General features: G+C 36.6%; 1 protein-coding gene across 1 annotated transcript; it reads right to left on the reverse strand.

Moving 5' to 3' along the window:
• Positions 1 to 7904: 7904 nt before the first annotated feature.
• LOC137632314 (uncharacterized) lies at positions 7905 to 8234 on the reverse strand. Its single transcript, XM_068364233.1, has one exon. The coding sequence runs from the start codon at positions 8232 to 8234 to the stop codon at positions 7905 to 7907; it is 330 nt and encodes a 109-aa protein (XP_068220334.1).
• Between the last annotated feature and the right edge of the window lie 6904 nt (positions 8235 to 15138).

The raw sequence follows: 15138 nt of genomic DNA on the forward strand, positions 1-15138 counted from the left end.
TTTCTTCTGTTTGTTTTCATTACCGGATTTCTTCTGTCTGTTTCCATTTCTGGCTTTCTTCTGTCTGTTTTCATTACTGGCATTCTTCTGTCTGTTTTCATTTCTGGCTTTCTTCTGTCTGTTTTCATTTACTGGCTTTCTTCTGTCTGTTTTCATTCTACTTTCTTCTGTCTGTTTTCATATCTGGCTTTCTTCTGTCTGTTTTCATATCTGCTTCTTCTGTCTGTTTTCATTTCTGGCTTTCTTCTGTCTGTTTTCATTTCTGTCTTTCTCTCTGTTTTCATCTATGACTTTCTTCTGTCTGTTTTCATTACTGGCTTTCTTCTGTCTGTTTTCATTTCTGGCTTTCTGCCGTTTGTTTTCATTACTGGCTTTCTTCTGTCTGTTTTCATTTTTGTCCTCTCTGTTTTCATCTGACTTTCTTCTGTCTGTTTTCATTTCTGGCTTTTTTCCGTTTGTTTTCATTACTGGCCATCTTCTGTCTGTTTCCATTTCAGGCTTTCTTCTGTTGTTTTCATTACTGGTTTTTTCTGTTTGTTTTCATTACTGGCTTTCTTCTGTCTGTTTCCATTCTGGCTTTCTTCTGTCTGTTTTCATTACTGGCTTTCTTCTGTCTGTTTTCATTACTGGCTTTCTTCTGTCTGTTTTCATTACTGGCATTTTTCTGTCTGTTTTCATTACTGGTTTTTCTGTCTGTTTTCATTACTGGCATTCTTCTGTTTGTTTCCATTTTTGGCTTTCTTCTGTCTGTTTTCATTTTTGTCTTCTTCTCTGTTTTCATCTCTGACTTTTTTCTGTCTGTTTCATCTCTGACTTTTTTGTCTGTTTCATCTCTGACTTTTTTGTCTGTTTTCATCTCTGATTTCTTCTGTCTGTTTTCATTTCTGCTTTCTTCTGTCTGTTTCCATTTCTGGCTTTCTTCTGTCTGTTTTCATTACTGACTTTCTTCTGTTTGTTTTCATTTTTGTCCTTCTTCTCTCAGTTTTCATCTCTGACTTTTTTCTGTCTGGTTTCATCTCTTGACTTTTTTGTCTGTTTTCATTTCTGGCTTTTATCCGTTTGTTTTCATTACTGGCCATCTTCTGTCTGTTTCCATTTCAGGCTTTCTTCTGTCTGTTTTCATTACTGGTTTTGTTCTGTTTGTTTTCATTACTGGCTTTCTTCTGTCTGTTTCCATCTCTGGCTTTCTTCTGTCTGTTTTCATTACTGGCATTCTTCTGTCTGTTTTCATTACTGGTTTTGTTCTGTCTGTTTTCATTACTGGCATTCTTCTGTCTGTTTCCATTTTTGGCTTTCTTCTGTCTGTTTTCCTTTTTGTCCTTCTTCTCTCAGTTTTCATCTCTTGACTTTTTTCTGTCTGGTTTCATCTCTGACTTTTTTGTCTGTTTTCATCTCTGACTTTCTTCTGTCTGTTTTCATTTCTGGCTTTCTTCTGTCTGTTTTCATTTCTGGCTTTCTTCTGTCTGTTTCCATTTCTGGCTTTCTTCTGTCTGTTTTCATTACTGACTTTCTTCTGTTTGTTTTCATTTCTGGCTTTCTTCTTTCTGTTTTCATCTATGACTTTCTTCTGTCTGTTTTCATTACTGGCTTTCTTCTGTTTGTTTTCATTTCTGGCTTTCTTCTGTCTGTTTTCATTTCTGGCTTTCTTCTGTTTGTTTTCATTACTGGATTTCTTCTGTCTGTTTCCATTTCTGGCTTTCTTCTGTCTGTTTTCATTACTGGCATTCTTCTGTCTGTTTTCATTTCTGGCTTTCTTCTGTCTGTTTTCTTTACTGGCTTTCTTCTGTCTGTTTTCATTCTACTTTCTTCTGTCTGTTTTCATTCTGCTTTCTTCTGTCTGTTTTCATATCTGCTTCTTCTGTCTGTTTTCATTTCTGGCTTTCTTCTGTCTGTTTTCATTTCTGTCCTCTTCTTCTCTGTTTTCATCTATGACTTTCTTCTGTCTGTTTTCATTACTGGCTTTCTTCTGTCTGTTTTCATTTCTGGCTTTCTGCCGTTTGTTTTCATTACTGGCTTTCTTCTTTCTGTTTTCATTTTTGTCCTCTCTGTTTTCATCTGACTTTCTTCTGTCTGTTTTCATTTCTGGCTTTTTTCCGTTTGTTTTCATTACTGGCCATCTTCTGTCTGTTTCCATTTCAGGCTTTCTTCTGTTTGTTTTCATTACTGGTTTTGTTCTGTTTGTTTTCATTACTGGCTTTCTTCTGTCTGTTTCCATCTCTGGCTTTCTTCTGTCTGTTTTCATTACTGGCTTTCTTCTGTCTGTTTTCATTACTGGCTTTCTTCTGTCTGTTTTCATTACTGGCTTTCTTCTGTCTGTTTTCATTACTGGTTTTTCTGTCTGTTTTCATTACTGGCATTCTTCTGTTTGTTTCCATTTTTGGCTTTCTTCTGTCTGTTTTCATTTTTGTCCTTCTTCTCTCAGTTTTCATCTCTGACTTTTTTCTGTCTGGTTTCATCTCTGACTTTTTTGTCTGGTTTCATCTCTGACTTTTTTGTCTGTTTTCATCTCTGATTTTCTTCTGTCTGTTTTCATTTCTCGCTTTCTTCTGTCTGTTTCCATTTCTGGCTTTCTTCTGTCTGTTTTCATTACTGACTTTCTTCTGTTTGTTTTCATTTTTGTCCTTCTCTCAGTTTTCATCTCTTGACTTTTTTCTGTCTGGTTTCATCTCTTGACTTTTTTGTCTGTTTTCATTTCTGGCTTTTATCCGTTTGTTTTCATTACTGGCCATCTTCTGTCTGTTTCCATTTCAGGCTTTCTTCTGTATGTTTTCATTACTGGTTTTGTTCTGTTTGTTTTCATTACTGGCTTTCTTCTGTCTGTTTCCATCTCTGGCTTTCTTCTGTCTGTTTTCATTACTGGCATTCTTCTGTCTGTTTTCATTACTGGTTTTGTTCTGTCTGTTTTCATTACTGGCATTCTTCTGTCTGTTTCCATTTTTGGCTTTCTTCTGTCTGTTTTCCTTTTTGTCCTTCTTCTCTCAGTTTTCATCTCTTGACTTTTTTCTGTCTGGTTTCATCTCTGACTTTTTTGTCTGTTTTCATCTCTGACTTTCTTCTGTCTGTTTTCATTTCTGGCTTTCTTCTGTCTTTTTTCATTTCTGGCTTTCTTCTGTCTGTTTCCATTTCTGGCTTTCTTCTGTCTGTTTTCATTACTGACTTTCTTCTGTTTGTTTTCATTTCTGGCTTTCTTCTTTCTGTTTTCATCTATGACTTTCTTCTGTCTGTTTTCATTACTGGCTTTCTTCTGTTTGTTTTCATTTCTGGCTTTCTTCTATCTGTTTTCATTTCTGGCTTTCTTCTGTTTGTTTTCATTACCGGATTTCTTCTGTCTGTTTCCATTTCTGGCTTTCTTCTGTCTGTTTTCATTACTGGCATTCTTCTGTCTGTTTTCATTTTGGCTTTCTTCTGTCTGTTTTCATTACTGGCTTTCTTCTGTCTGTTTTCATTTCTTGCTTTCTTCTGTCTGTTTTCATTACTGGCTTTCTTCTGTCTGTTTTCATTACTGGCTTTCTTCTGTCTGTTTTCATTTCTGGCTTTCTTCTGTCTGTTTTCATTTCTGGCTTTCTTCTGTTTGTTTTCATTACTGGCTTTCTTCTGTCTGTTTTCATTCTGCTTTCTTCTGTCTGTTTTCATTACTGGCTTCTTCTGTCTGTTTTCATTTCTGGCTTTCTTCTTTCCGTTTTTATCTATGACTTTCTTCTGTCTGTTTTCATTACTGGCTTTCTTCTGTCTGTTTTCATTTCTGGCTTCTTCTGTCTGTTTTCATCTCTGACTTTCTTCTGTCTTTTTTTCACTCTGACTTTCTTCTGTCTGTTTTCATTCTGGCTTTCTTCTGTCTGTTTTCATTACTGGCTTTCTTCTGTCTGTTTTCATTACTGGCTTTCTTCTGTCTGTTTTCATTTCTGGCTTTCTTCTGTCTGTTTTCATCTGGCTTTCTTCTGTCTGTTTTCATTACTGGCTTTCTTCTGTCTGTTTTCATTTCTGGCTTTCTTCTGTCTGTTTTCATTTCTGGCTTTCTTCTGTCTGTTTCCATTTGCTTTCTTCTGTCTGTTTCATTTCTTGCTTTCTTCTGTCTGTTTTCATTTCTGGCTTTCTTCTGTCTGTTTTCATTTCTGTCCTTCTCTCTGTTTTCATCTCTGACTTTCTTCTGTCTGTTTTCATTACTGGCTTTCTTCTGTCTGTTTTCATTTCTGGCTTTCTTCCGTTTGTTTTCATTATGGCTTTCTTCTGTCTGTTTTCATTTTTGTCCTTCTTTTCTGTTTTCATTCTCTGACTTTCTTCTGTCTGTTTTCATTTCTGGCTTTCTTCCGTTGTTTTCATTACTGGCTTCTTTGTCTGTTTCATTTCTGGCTTTCTTCTGTCTGTTTTCATTATTGGCTTTCTTCTGTCTGTTTTCATTACTGGTTTTGTTCTGTTTGTTTTCATTACTGGCTTTCTTCTGTCTGTTTCCATCTCTGGCTTTCTTCTGTCTGTTTTCATTTGACTTTCTTCTGTCTGTTTTCATTTCTGGCTTTCTTCTGTTCTGTTTTCATTACTGGCTTTCTTCTGTCTGTTTCCATTTCTGGCTTTCTTCTGTTTGTTTCATTTCTGGCTTTCTTCTGTCTTTTCATTTCTGGCTTCTTTTGTCTGTTTTCATTTCTGGCTTTCTTCTGTCTGTTTTCATCACTGGCTTTCTTCTGTCTTGTTTTCATCACTGGCTTTCTTCTGTCTGTTTCCATTCTGGCTTTCTTCTGTCTGTTTTCATTACTGGCTTCTTCTGTCTGTTTTCATTACTGGCTTTCTTCTGTCTGTTTTCATCACTGGCTTTCTTCTGTCTGTTTTCATCACTGGCTTTCTTCTGTGTTTTCATTTCTGGCTTTCTTCTGTCTGTTTTCATTTCTGGCTTTCTTCTGTCTGTTTTCATTTCTGGCTTTCTTCTGTCTGTTTTCATTTCTGGCTTTCTTCTGTCTGTTTTCATTACTGGCTTTCTTCTGTCTGTTTCATTTCTGTCTTCTTCTCTCTGTTTTCATTACTGGCTTTCTTCTGTTTTTTCCATTTTTGGCTTTCTTCTGTCTGTTTTCATTTCTGGATTTCTTCTGTCTGTTTTCATTTCTGGATTTCTTCTGTCTGTTTTCATTTCTGGCTTTCTTCTGTCTGTTTTCATTTCTGGCTTTCTTCTGTCTGTTTTCATTTACTGGCTTTCTTCTGTCTGTTTTCATTCTAACTTTCTTCTGTCTGTTTTCATTCTAGCTTTCTTCTGTCTGTTTTCATATCTGCTTTCTTCTGTCTGTTTTCATTTCTGGCTTTCTTCTGTCTGTTTTCATTTCTGTCCTCTTCTCTCTGTTTTCATCTATGACTTTCTTCTGTCTGTTTTCATTACTGGCTTTCTTCTGTCTGTTTTCATTTCTGGCTTTCTGCCGTTTGTTTTCATTACTGGCTTTCTTCTGTCTGTTTTCATTTTTGTCTCTCTGTTTTCATCTGACTTTCTTCTGTCTGTTTTCATTTCTGGCTTTTTTGTTTGTTTTCATTACTGGCTTTCTGTCTGTTTCCATTTCAGGCTTTCTTCTGTCTGTTTTCATTACTGGTTTTTCTGTCTTGTTTTCATTACTGGCTTTCTTCTGTCTGTTTCATCTCTGGCTTTCTTCTGTCTGTTTTCATTACTGGCTTTCTTCTGTCTGTTTTCATTACTGGCATTCTTCTGTCTGTTTTCATTACTGGTTTTTCTGTCTGTTTTCATTACTGGCATTCTTCTGTTTGTTTCCATTTTGGCTTTCTTCTGTCTGTTTTCATTTTTGTCCTTCTTCTCTCAGTTTTCATCTCTGACTTTTTTCTGTCTGGTTTCATCTCTGACTTTTTTGTCTGTTTCATCTCTGACTTTTTTGTCTGTTTTCATCTCTGACTTTCTTCTGTCTGTTTTCATTTCTCGCTTTCTTCTGTCTGTTTCCATTTCTGGCTTTCTTCTGTCTGTTTTCATTACTGACTTTCTTCTGTTTGTTTTCATTTTTGTCCTTCTTCTCTCAGTTTTCATCTCTTGACTTTTTTCTGTCTGGTTTCATCTCTTGACTTTTTTGTCTGTTTTCATTTCTGGCTTTTATCCGTTTGTTTTCATTACTGGCCATCTTCTCTCTGTTTCCATTTCAGGCTTTCTTCTGTATGTTTTCATTACTGGTTTTGTTCTGTTTGTTTTCATTACTGGCTTTCTTCTGTCTGTTTCCATCTCTGGCTTTCTTCTGTCTGTTTTCATTACTGGCATTCTTCTGTCTGTTTTCATTACTGGTTTTGTTCTGTCTGTTTTCATTACTGGCATTCTTCTGTCTGTTTCCATTTTTGGCTTTCTTCTGTCTGTTTTCCTTTTTGTCCTTCTTCTCTCAGTTTTCATCTCTTGACTTTTTTCTGTCTGGTTTCATCTCTGACTTTTTTGTCTGTTTTCATCTCTGACTTTCTTCTGTCTGTTTTCATTTCTGGCTTTCTTCTGTCTTTTTTCATTTCTGGCTTTCTTCTGTCTGTTTCCATTTCTGGCTTTCTTCTGTCTGTTTTCATTACTGACTTTCTTCTGTTTGTTTTCATTTCTGGCTTTCTTCTTTCTGTTTTCATCTATGACTTTCTTCTGTCTGTTTTCATTACTGGCTTTCTTCTGTTTGTTTTCATTTCTGGCTTTCTTCTATCTGTTTTCATTTCTGGCTTTCTTCTGTTTGTTTTCATTACCGGATTTCTTCTGTCTGTTTCCATTTCTGGCTTTCTTCTGTCTGTTTTCATTACTGGCATTCTTCTGTCTATTTTCATTTTGGCTTTCTCTGTTTGTTTTCATTACTGGCTTTCTTCTGTCTGTTTCCATTTCTTGCTTTCTTCTGTCTATTTTCATTACTGGCTTTCTTCTGTCTGTTTTCATTACTGGCTTTCTTCTGTCTGTTTTTATTTCTGGCTTTCTTCTGTCTGTTTTCATTTCTGGCTTTCTTCTGTTTGTTTTCATTACTGGCTTTCTTCTGTCTTTTTCCACTTCTGCTTTCGTCTGTCGGTTTTCATTACTGGCTTCCTTCTGTCTGTTTTCATTTCTGACTTTCTTCTTTCCGTTTTTATCTATGACTTTCTTCCGTCTGTTTTCATTACTGGCTTTCTTCTGTCTGTTTTTATTTCTGGCTTACTTCTGTCCGTTTTAATCTCTGACTTTCTTCTGTCTTTTTTTCAACTCTGACTTTCTTCTGTCTGTTTTCATCTCTGACTTTCTTCTCTCTGTTTTCATTACTGGCTTTCTTCTGTCTGTTTTCATTACTGGCTTTCTTCTGTCTGTTTTCATTTCTGTCCTTCTCTCTGTTTTCATCTGTGACTTTTTTCTGTCGGTTTTCATTACTGGCTTTCTTCTATCTGTTTCCATTTCTGGCTTTCTTCTATCTGTTTCCATTTCTGGCTTTCTTCTGTCTGTTTCCATTTCAAGCTTTCATTTGTCTGTTTCCATTTCTTGCTTTCTTCCGTCTGTTTCCATTTCTGGCTTTCTTCTGTCTGTTTTCATTTCTGTCCTTCTCTCTGTTCTCATCTCTGACTTTCTCCTGTCTGTTTTCATTACTGGCTTTCTTCTGTTTGTTTTCATTTCTGGCTTTCTGCCGTTTGTTTTCATTATTGGCTGTCTTCTGTCTGTTTTAATTTTTGTCCTTCTTTTTTCTGTTTTCTTCTCTGACTTTCTTCTGTGTGTTTTCATTTCTGGCTTTCTTCCGTTTGTTTTCATTACTGGCCTTCTTTAGTCTGTTTCCATTTCTGGCTTTCTTCAGTCTGTTTTCATTATTGGCATTCTTCTGTCTGTTTTCATTACTGGTTTTGTTCTGTTTGTTTTTATTACTGGCTTTCTTCTGTCTGTTTCCATCTCTGGCTTTCTTATGTCTGTTTCCATTTTTGACTTTCTTCTGCCTGTTTCCATTTCTGGCTTTCTTCTGTTACTTTTCATTACTGGCTTTCTTCTGTCTCTTTCCATTTCTGGCTTTCTTCTGTTTGTTTCTATTTCTGGCTTTCTTCTGTCTTTTCATTTCTGGCTTCTTTTGTCTGTTTTCATTTCTGGCTTTCTTCCGTTTGTTTTCATCACTGGCTTTCTTCCGTTTGTTTTCATCACTGGCTTTCTTCTGTCTGTTTCCAGTTCTGGCTTTCTTCTGTCTGTTTTCATTACTGGCATTCTTCTGCCCGTTTTCATTACTGGCTTTCTTCTGTCTGTTTTCATCACTGGCTTTCTTCTGTCTGTTTTCATCACTGGCTTTCTTCTGTGTTTTCATTTCTGGCTTTCATCTGTCTGTTTTCATTTCTGCCTTTCATCTGTCTGTTTTCTTTTCTGGCTTTCTTCTGTCTGTTTTCATTTCTGGCTTTCTTCTGTCTGTTTTCATTACTGGCTTTCTTCTGTCTGTTCTCATTTCTGTCCTTCTTCTCTCTGTTTTCATTACTGGCTTTCTTCTGTTTTTTCCATTTTTGGATTTCTTCTGTCTGTTTTCATTTCTGGATTTCTTCTGTCTGTTTTCATTTCTGGATTTCTTCTGTCTGTTTTCATTTCTGGCTTTCTTCTGTCTGTTTTCATTTCTGGCTTTCTTCTGTCTGTTTTCTTTACTGGCTTTCTTCTGTCTGTTTTCATTACTGCCTTTCTTCTGTCTGTTTTCATTTCTGTCCTTCTTCTGTCTGTTTTCACTTCTCTCCTTCTCCTGTGTGTTTTCATTTTTGTCCTTGTTCTGTGTGTTTTCATTTCTGTCCTTCTTCTGTCTGTTTTCGTTCTGGGCCTTCTGTCTGTTTTCATTACAGGCCTTTTTTTTTGTCAGTTTTCATTTCTGTCCTTTTGTCTGTTTTCACTTCTGGTCTTCTTCTGTCTGTTTTCGTTCTCTATTTTAAAGACTAGCTTTCTCTCTATTTAAAAAACTAGCCTTCTCTCTATTTTCATCACTGGCATTCTCTCTATTGCAAAAACTAGCCTTCTCGCTATTTTCATCGTTGGCCCTCACTCTATTTGAAAGACTAACCTTCTCTCTATTTTCATTACTGGCATTCTCTCTATTTCAAAAACTAGCCTTCTCTCTATTTTCATCTTTGGCCTTCTCTGTATTTTAAAGACTAGCCTTCTCTCTATTTTAAAGGCTAGCCTTCTCTCTATTTTCATCATTGGTCTTGTTTCTATTCTAAAGACTAGCCTTCTCACTATTTTCATTACTGGCATTCTCTCTATTTAAAAACTAACCTTCTCTCTATTTTCATCATTGGCCTTTTCTCTATTTGAAAGACTAGCCTTCTCTCTATTTTCATCATTGGCCTTTTCTCTATTCGAAAGACTAGTCTTCTCTCTATTTTCATCATTGGCCTTTTCTCTATTTGAAAGACTAGCCTTCTCTCTATTTTCATCATTGGCCTTTTCTCTATTTGAAAGACTAGCCTTCTCTCTATTTTCATCATTGGCCTTCTCTCTATTTTCATCATTGGCCTTCTCTCTATTTTCATCATTGGCCTTCTTTCTATTCTAAAGACTAGCCTTCTCACTATTTTCATTACTGGCATTCTCTCTATTTCAAAAACTAGCCTCTCTATTTTCATCTTTGGCCTTCTCTGCATTTTAAAGACTAGCCTTCTCTCTATTTTAAAGACTAGCCTTCTCTCTATTTTAAAGACAAGCCTTCTCTCTATTTCCATCAATGGTCTTTTCTCTATTTGAAAGACTAGCCTTCTCTCTATTTTAAAGACAAGCCTTCTCTCTATTTCCATCACTGACCTTCTCTCTATTTTAAAGACTAGCCTTCTCTCTATTTTCATCACTGGCATTCTCTCTTATTTTAAAGACTAGCCTTTTCTCTATTTTCATCACTGGGATTTTCTCTATTTTAAAGACTAGCTTTCTCTCTATTTTCATCACTAATATTCTCTCTATTTTAAAAACTAGCCTTCTCTCTATTTTCATCACTGGCCTTCTCTCCATTTTCATCGCTGGCCTTCTCTCCATTTTCATCGCTGGCCTTCTCTCTATTTTCATCGCTGGCCTTCTCTCTATTTTCAAAACTAGCCTTCTCCCTATTTTAAAAACTAGCCTTCTCTCTATTTTAAAAACTAGCCTTCTCTCTATTTTCATCACTTGCTTTCTCTCTATTTTAAAGACTAGCCTTCTCTCTATTTTCATCACTAACATTCTCTCTATTTTAAAAACTAGCCTTCTCTCTATTTTCATCACTAACATTCTCTCTATTTTAAAGACTAGCCTTCTCTCTATTTTCATCACTAACCTTCTCTCTATTTTAAAAACTAGCCTTCTCTCTATTTTCATCACTGGCCTTCTCTCTATTTTGAAGACTAGCCTTTTCTCTATTTTCATCACTGGCCTTCTTTCTATTTTCATCACTGGCCTTCTTTCTATTTTCATCACTGGCCTTCTCTCTATTTTCATCACTGGCCTTCACTCTTTTTTAAAAACTAGCCTTCTCTCTACTTTCATCACTGGCATTCTCTCTATTTTAAAGACTAGCCTACTCTCTATTTTCATCGCTAACATTTTCTCTCTATCTTAAACACTAGCCTTCTCTCTATTTTCATCACTTACATTCTCTCTATTTTAAAGACTAGCCTTCTCTCTATTTTCATCACTGGTCTTCTTTTTATTTTAAAGACTAGCCTTCTCTTTTGTTTTATCATTGGCCTTTCTCTCTATTTTCATCACTGGTCTTCTTTTTATTAAAAAAACTAGCCTTCTCTTTTGTTTTATCATTGGCCTTTCTCTCTATTTTCATCATTGGCCTTCTCTCTATTTTCATTATTGGCCTTCTCTCTATCTTCATCACTGGCCTTCTTTTTATTGTAAAGACTAGCCTTCTCTCTATTTTCATCATTGGCCTTCTCTCTATTTCAAAGACTAGGCTCTCTCTATTTTTATCACTAACCTTCTTTCTGTTTTAAAGACTGGACTTCTTTCTGTTTTAAAGACTGGCCTTCTTTCTATTTTAAAGACTGGCCTTCTTTCTATTTTAAAGACTGGCCTTCTTTCTATTTTAAAGACTGGCCTTCTTTCTATTTTAAAGACTGGCCTTCTTTCTACTTTAAAGACTGACCTTCTTTCTATTTTAAAGACTAGCCTTCTTTCTATTTTCAAAAACTAGCCTTCTCTCTATTTTCATCACTGGCCCTCTCTCTCCCACTCGCTACAGAGTATATCTTTTCATTTTAAGACTGATGAGTAAAACCAAAGGATTTGCAAAAGCTAAGTGTTATAAAAGGGGAGATATTTACTAGAAGAGAACCCTCCTCTCGTTAATGTCTTTGGTAATACCCCAGTTTCAAAGGTTAACGACTTTCTTTGTGTTAAAGCTACACCATACATCTCTATGATATTGTTGATACAGTTGAATTGATTAACCATATTAAGGGTATTCTCCATTACTTTCATTTCATATCTTGCTAATCTCTCAAACTCTGAAGATGTTACTTATTCCATATTTTTGGGTTCAACATTTATTTACAGTTATTATTATTATTAGTATTATTATTATTATTATTATCTATATATTAATACGATAGCATGTGTGTTATTTGCTTTGTGTCACGGTTTAAAAAAAACGGAAACGATTTCATGGTATACTCTTACAAATTCACATTAGACTTTGATTACTTAACCAAAGCTCATTTTATATAGTTTTCCCAATTTTGTCTTTAGCACCTGACTCATTTATAAATATTATACAAAAAATTGAGTTCTATCAATTTCCGTTACCTAGATTATAAAATTAATCTTGGGAAATTTATTCAAACATTTATAGGTTAGAAACAAAATAATATGTATTGAAAATATAATTTCGTGTAATTTACACGGGTTCCTATTATTATTTTGGTTGTTGTTGTTGTTGTTTTTGTTGTCGTTGTTGTTGTTGTTGTTGTTGTTGTTGTTGTTAATGTTGTCATTATTATTATTATTATTATTATTATTATTATTATTATTATTATTATTTTTGGTATTATTATTATTGTTATTATTATTATTATTATTATCATCATCATCATTATTATCATTATCATTATCATCATCATCATCATTATTAGTTAAGCTGCAACCTTAGTTGGAAAAGCAGGATGCTATAAGTCTAAGTGATCCAACAGGGAAAATAGCCTGTACATACATACATATATCAAGGCACTTCCCCCAATTTTGGGGTGCAGCCGACATCAAACAAATGAAACAAAAAAGGGGACCTCTCCTCTCTACGTTCCTCCCAGCCTGACAAGGGACTCAACCGAGTTCAGCTGGTACTGCTAGTGTGCCACAGCCCACCCTGCCCCGTTATCCGTCACAGATGAAGTTTCATAGCGCTGAATCCCCTACTGCTGCTACCTCCGCGGTCATCTAAGGCACCGGAGGAAGCAGCAGGGACTACTGGAACTGCGTCACAATCGCTAGCCATTCATTCCTATTTCTAGCATGCTCTCTTGCCTCTCTCACATCTATCCTTCTATCACCCAGAGCTTTCTTCAGTCCATCCATCCACCTAAAACTTGGCCTTCCTCTGGTACTTATCCCATCAACTCTTGCATTCATCACCTTCTTTAGCAGACAGCCATTTTCCATTCTCTCAACATGGCCCAACCACCTCAACACATTCATATCCACTCTAGCTGCTAACTCATTTCTTACACCCGTTCTCACCCTCACCACTTCGTTCCTAACCCTATCTACTCGAGATACACCAGCCATACTCCTTAGACACTTCATCTCAAACACATTCAATTTCTTTCTTTCCGTCACTTTCATTCCCCATAACTCCGATCCATACATCACAGTTGGTACAATCTCTTTCTCATATAGAACTCTCTTTACATTCATGCCCCACCCTCTATTTTTTACTACTCCCTTAACTGCCCCCAACACTTTGCACCCTTCATTCACTCTCTGACGTACATCTGCTTCCACTACACCATTTGCTGCAACAACAGACCCCAAGTAGTTAAACTAATCCACCTCCTCAAGTAACTCTCCATTCAACATGACATTCAACCTTGCACCACCTTCCCTTCTCGTACATCTCATAACCTTACTCTTACCCACATTAACTCTCAACTTCCTTCTCTCACACACCCTTCCAAATTCTGTCACTAATCGGCCAAGATTCTCTTCCGCGTCTGCAACCAGTACAGTATCATCCGTAAACAACAACTGATTTACCTCCCATTCATGGTCATTCCCGTCTAGCAGTTTCAATACCCGTCAAAACACTCGAGCATTCACCTCTCTCACCACTCCATCAACATACAAGTTAAACAACCACGGCAACATCACACATCCCTGTCTCAGCCCCACCCTCACTGGAAAACAATCGCTCACTTCATTTTCTATCCTAACACCTACTTTACTACCTTTGTAGAAACTTTTCACTGCTTGCAACAACCTTCCACCAACTCCATATAACCTCATCACATTCCACATTGCTTCCCTATTAACTCTAGCATACGCTTTTTCCAGATCCATAAACGCAACATACACCTCCTTACCTCTTTCTAAATATTTCTCGCATATCTGCCTAACTGTAAAAATCTGATTCATACAACCCCTACCTATTCTAAAAACACCCTGTACTTCTAAGATTGCATTCTCTGTTTTATCCTTAATCCTTTTAATCAGTACTCTACCATACACTTTTCCAACTATACTCAGCAAACTAATACCTCTTGAATTACAACACTCATGCACATCTTCCTTACCCTTATATAGAGGTACAATACATGCACAAACCCAATCTACTGGTACCATTGACAACACAAAACACATAATAAATAATCTCACCAATCATTCAAGTACAGTCGCACCCCTTCCTTCAACATCTCAGCTCTCACACCATCCATACCAGATGTTTTTCCTACTCTCGTTTCATCTAGTGCTCTCCTTACTTCCTCTATTGTAATCTCTCTCTCATTCTCATCTCCCATCACCGGCACCTCAACACCTGCAACAGCATTTATATATGCCTCCCTATTATCCTCAACATTCAGTAAACTTTCAAAATATTCCACCCACCTTTTCCTTGCCTCCTCTCGTTTTAACAACCTTCCATTTCCATCTTTCACTGTTTCTTCAATTCGTGAGCCAGCTTTCCTTACTCTCTTCACTTCTTTCCGAAACTACTTCTTATTCTCTTCATATGAATGATCCAATCCCTGATCCCACCTCAGGTCAGCTGCCCTCTTTGCCTCACTTACCTTGCACTTTACTTCCACATTTTACCCTCTATATTTTTCATACTTTACACTATTACTCGGCAGCCATTCTTCAAAAGCCGTCTTTTTCTCTTCCACTTTTACCTTCACTCCTTCATTCCACCATTCACTGCCCTCCCTCATGCTGCCTCCAACAAGCTTCTTGCCACACACATCACTTGCAATCCCAACAAAATTTTCTTTTACTAACTTCCACTCCTCCTCTAAATTACCAGTCTCTCTTACTTTCACTTCGTCATATGCCATTTTCAACCTTTCCTGATATTTACTTTTACCTGGTTTTATTAGCTCTTCAACCATCACTAGCTCCCTTTTATATCCACCTACCCTATTCCCCCACTCTTTTGCTACAACTAATTTTCTTTCCACCAAAAAATGATCAGACGTACCGTTGGCCATACTCCAAAAAACGTGCAAGTCTTTATATATTCCAAACATTCTTTTAGTTATCAACACATAATCCATTAATGCTCTTTCTACTACTCTTCCATTTGCCACTCTTACCCATGTATACTTGTTTTTTTCATTCTTTTAAAAAAGCTAAAACTTATCACCATCTCTTGCTCAACACACATCTACCAATCTCTCACCACTCTCATTTTCACCTGGTACACCATACTTCCCAATGACACCTTCTACCTCTCCAGTGCCCACTCTAGCATTTAAGTCCCCCATGACAACTACATAATTCCTTCTACCTAGTCCTTCTACACACTTAGTCAACTCATCCCGCTCTTCTTCACTTTTCTCACTACCTGGACCATACGCACTGACAAAGGCCCAACATCCTCTACCCAACCTAACCCTTACCCACATTAACCTAGATGATATCTCCTTCCATTCCACTACTTTACCTGTCATCCATTCACTCAGCAATAAAGCCACACCCTCTCTTGCTCTTCCCCTTTCAATCCCAGACACTCTACCAGACATTTCACCAAACATCACTTCACCCTCCCC

This window comes from Palaemon carinicauda, chromosome 3 (genome assembly GCF_036898095.1).
Source record: "Palaemon carinicauda isolate YSFRI2023 chromosome 3, ASM3689809v2, whole genome shotgun sequence".
NCBI lineage: Eukaryota > Metazoa > Arthropoda > Malacostraca > Decapoda > Palaemonidae > Palaemon > Palaemon carinicauda.

Excerpts from the sequence above, each read along its gene's own strand:
- LOC137632314 (XM_068364233.1), bottom strand. The coding sequence starts at position 8,234 with ATGAAAACACAGAAGAAAGCCAGTGATGAAAACAGACAGAAGAAAGCC.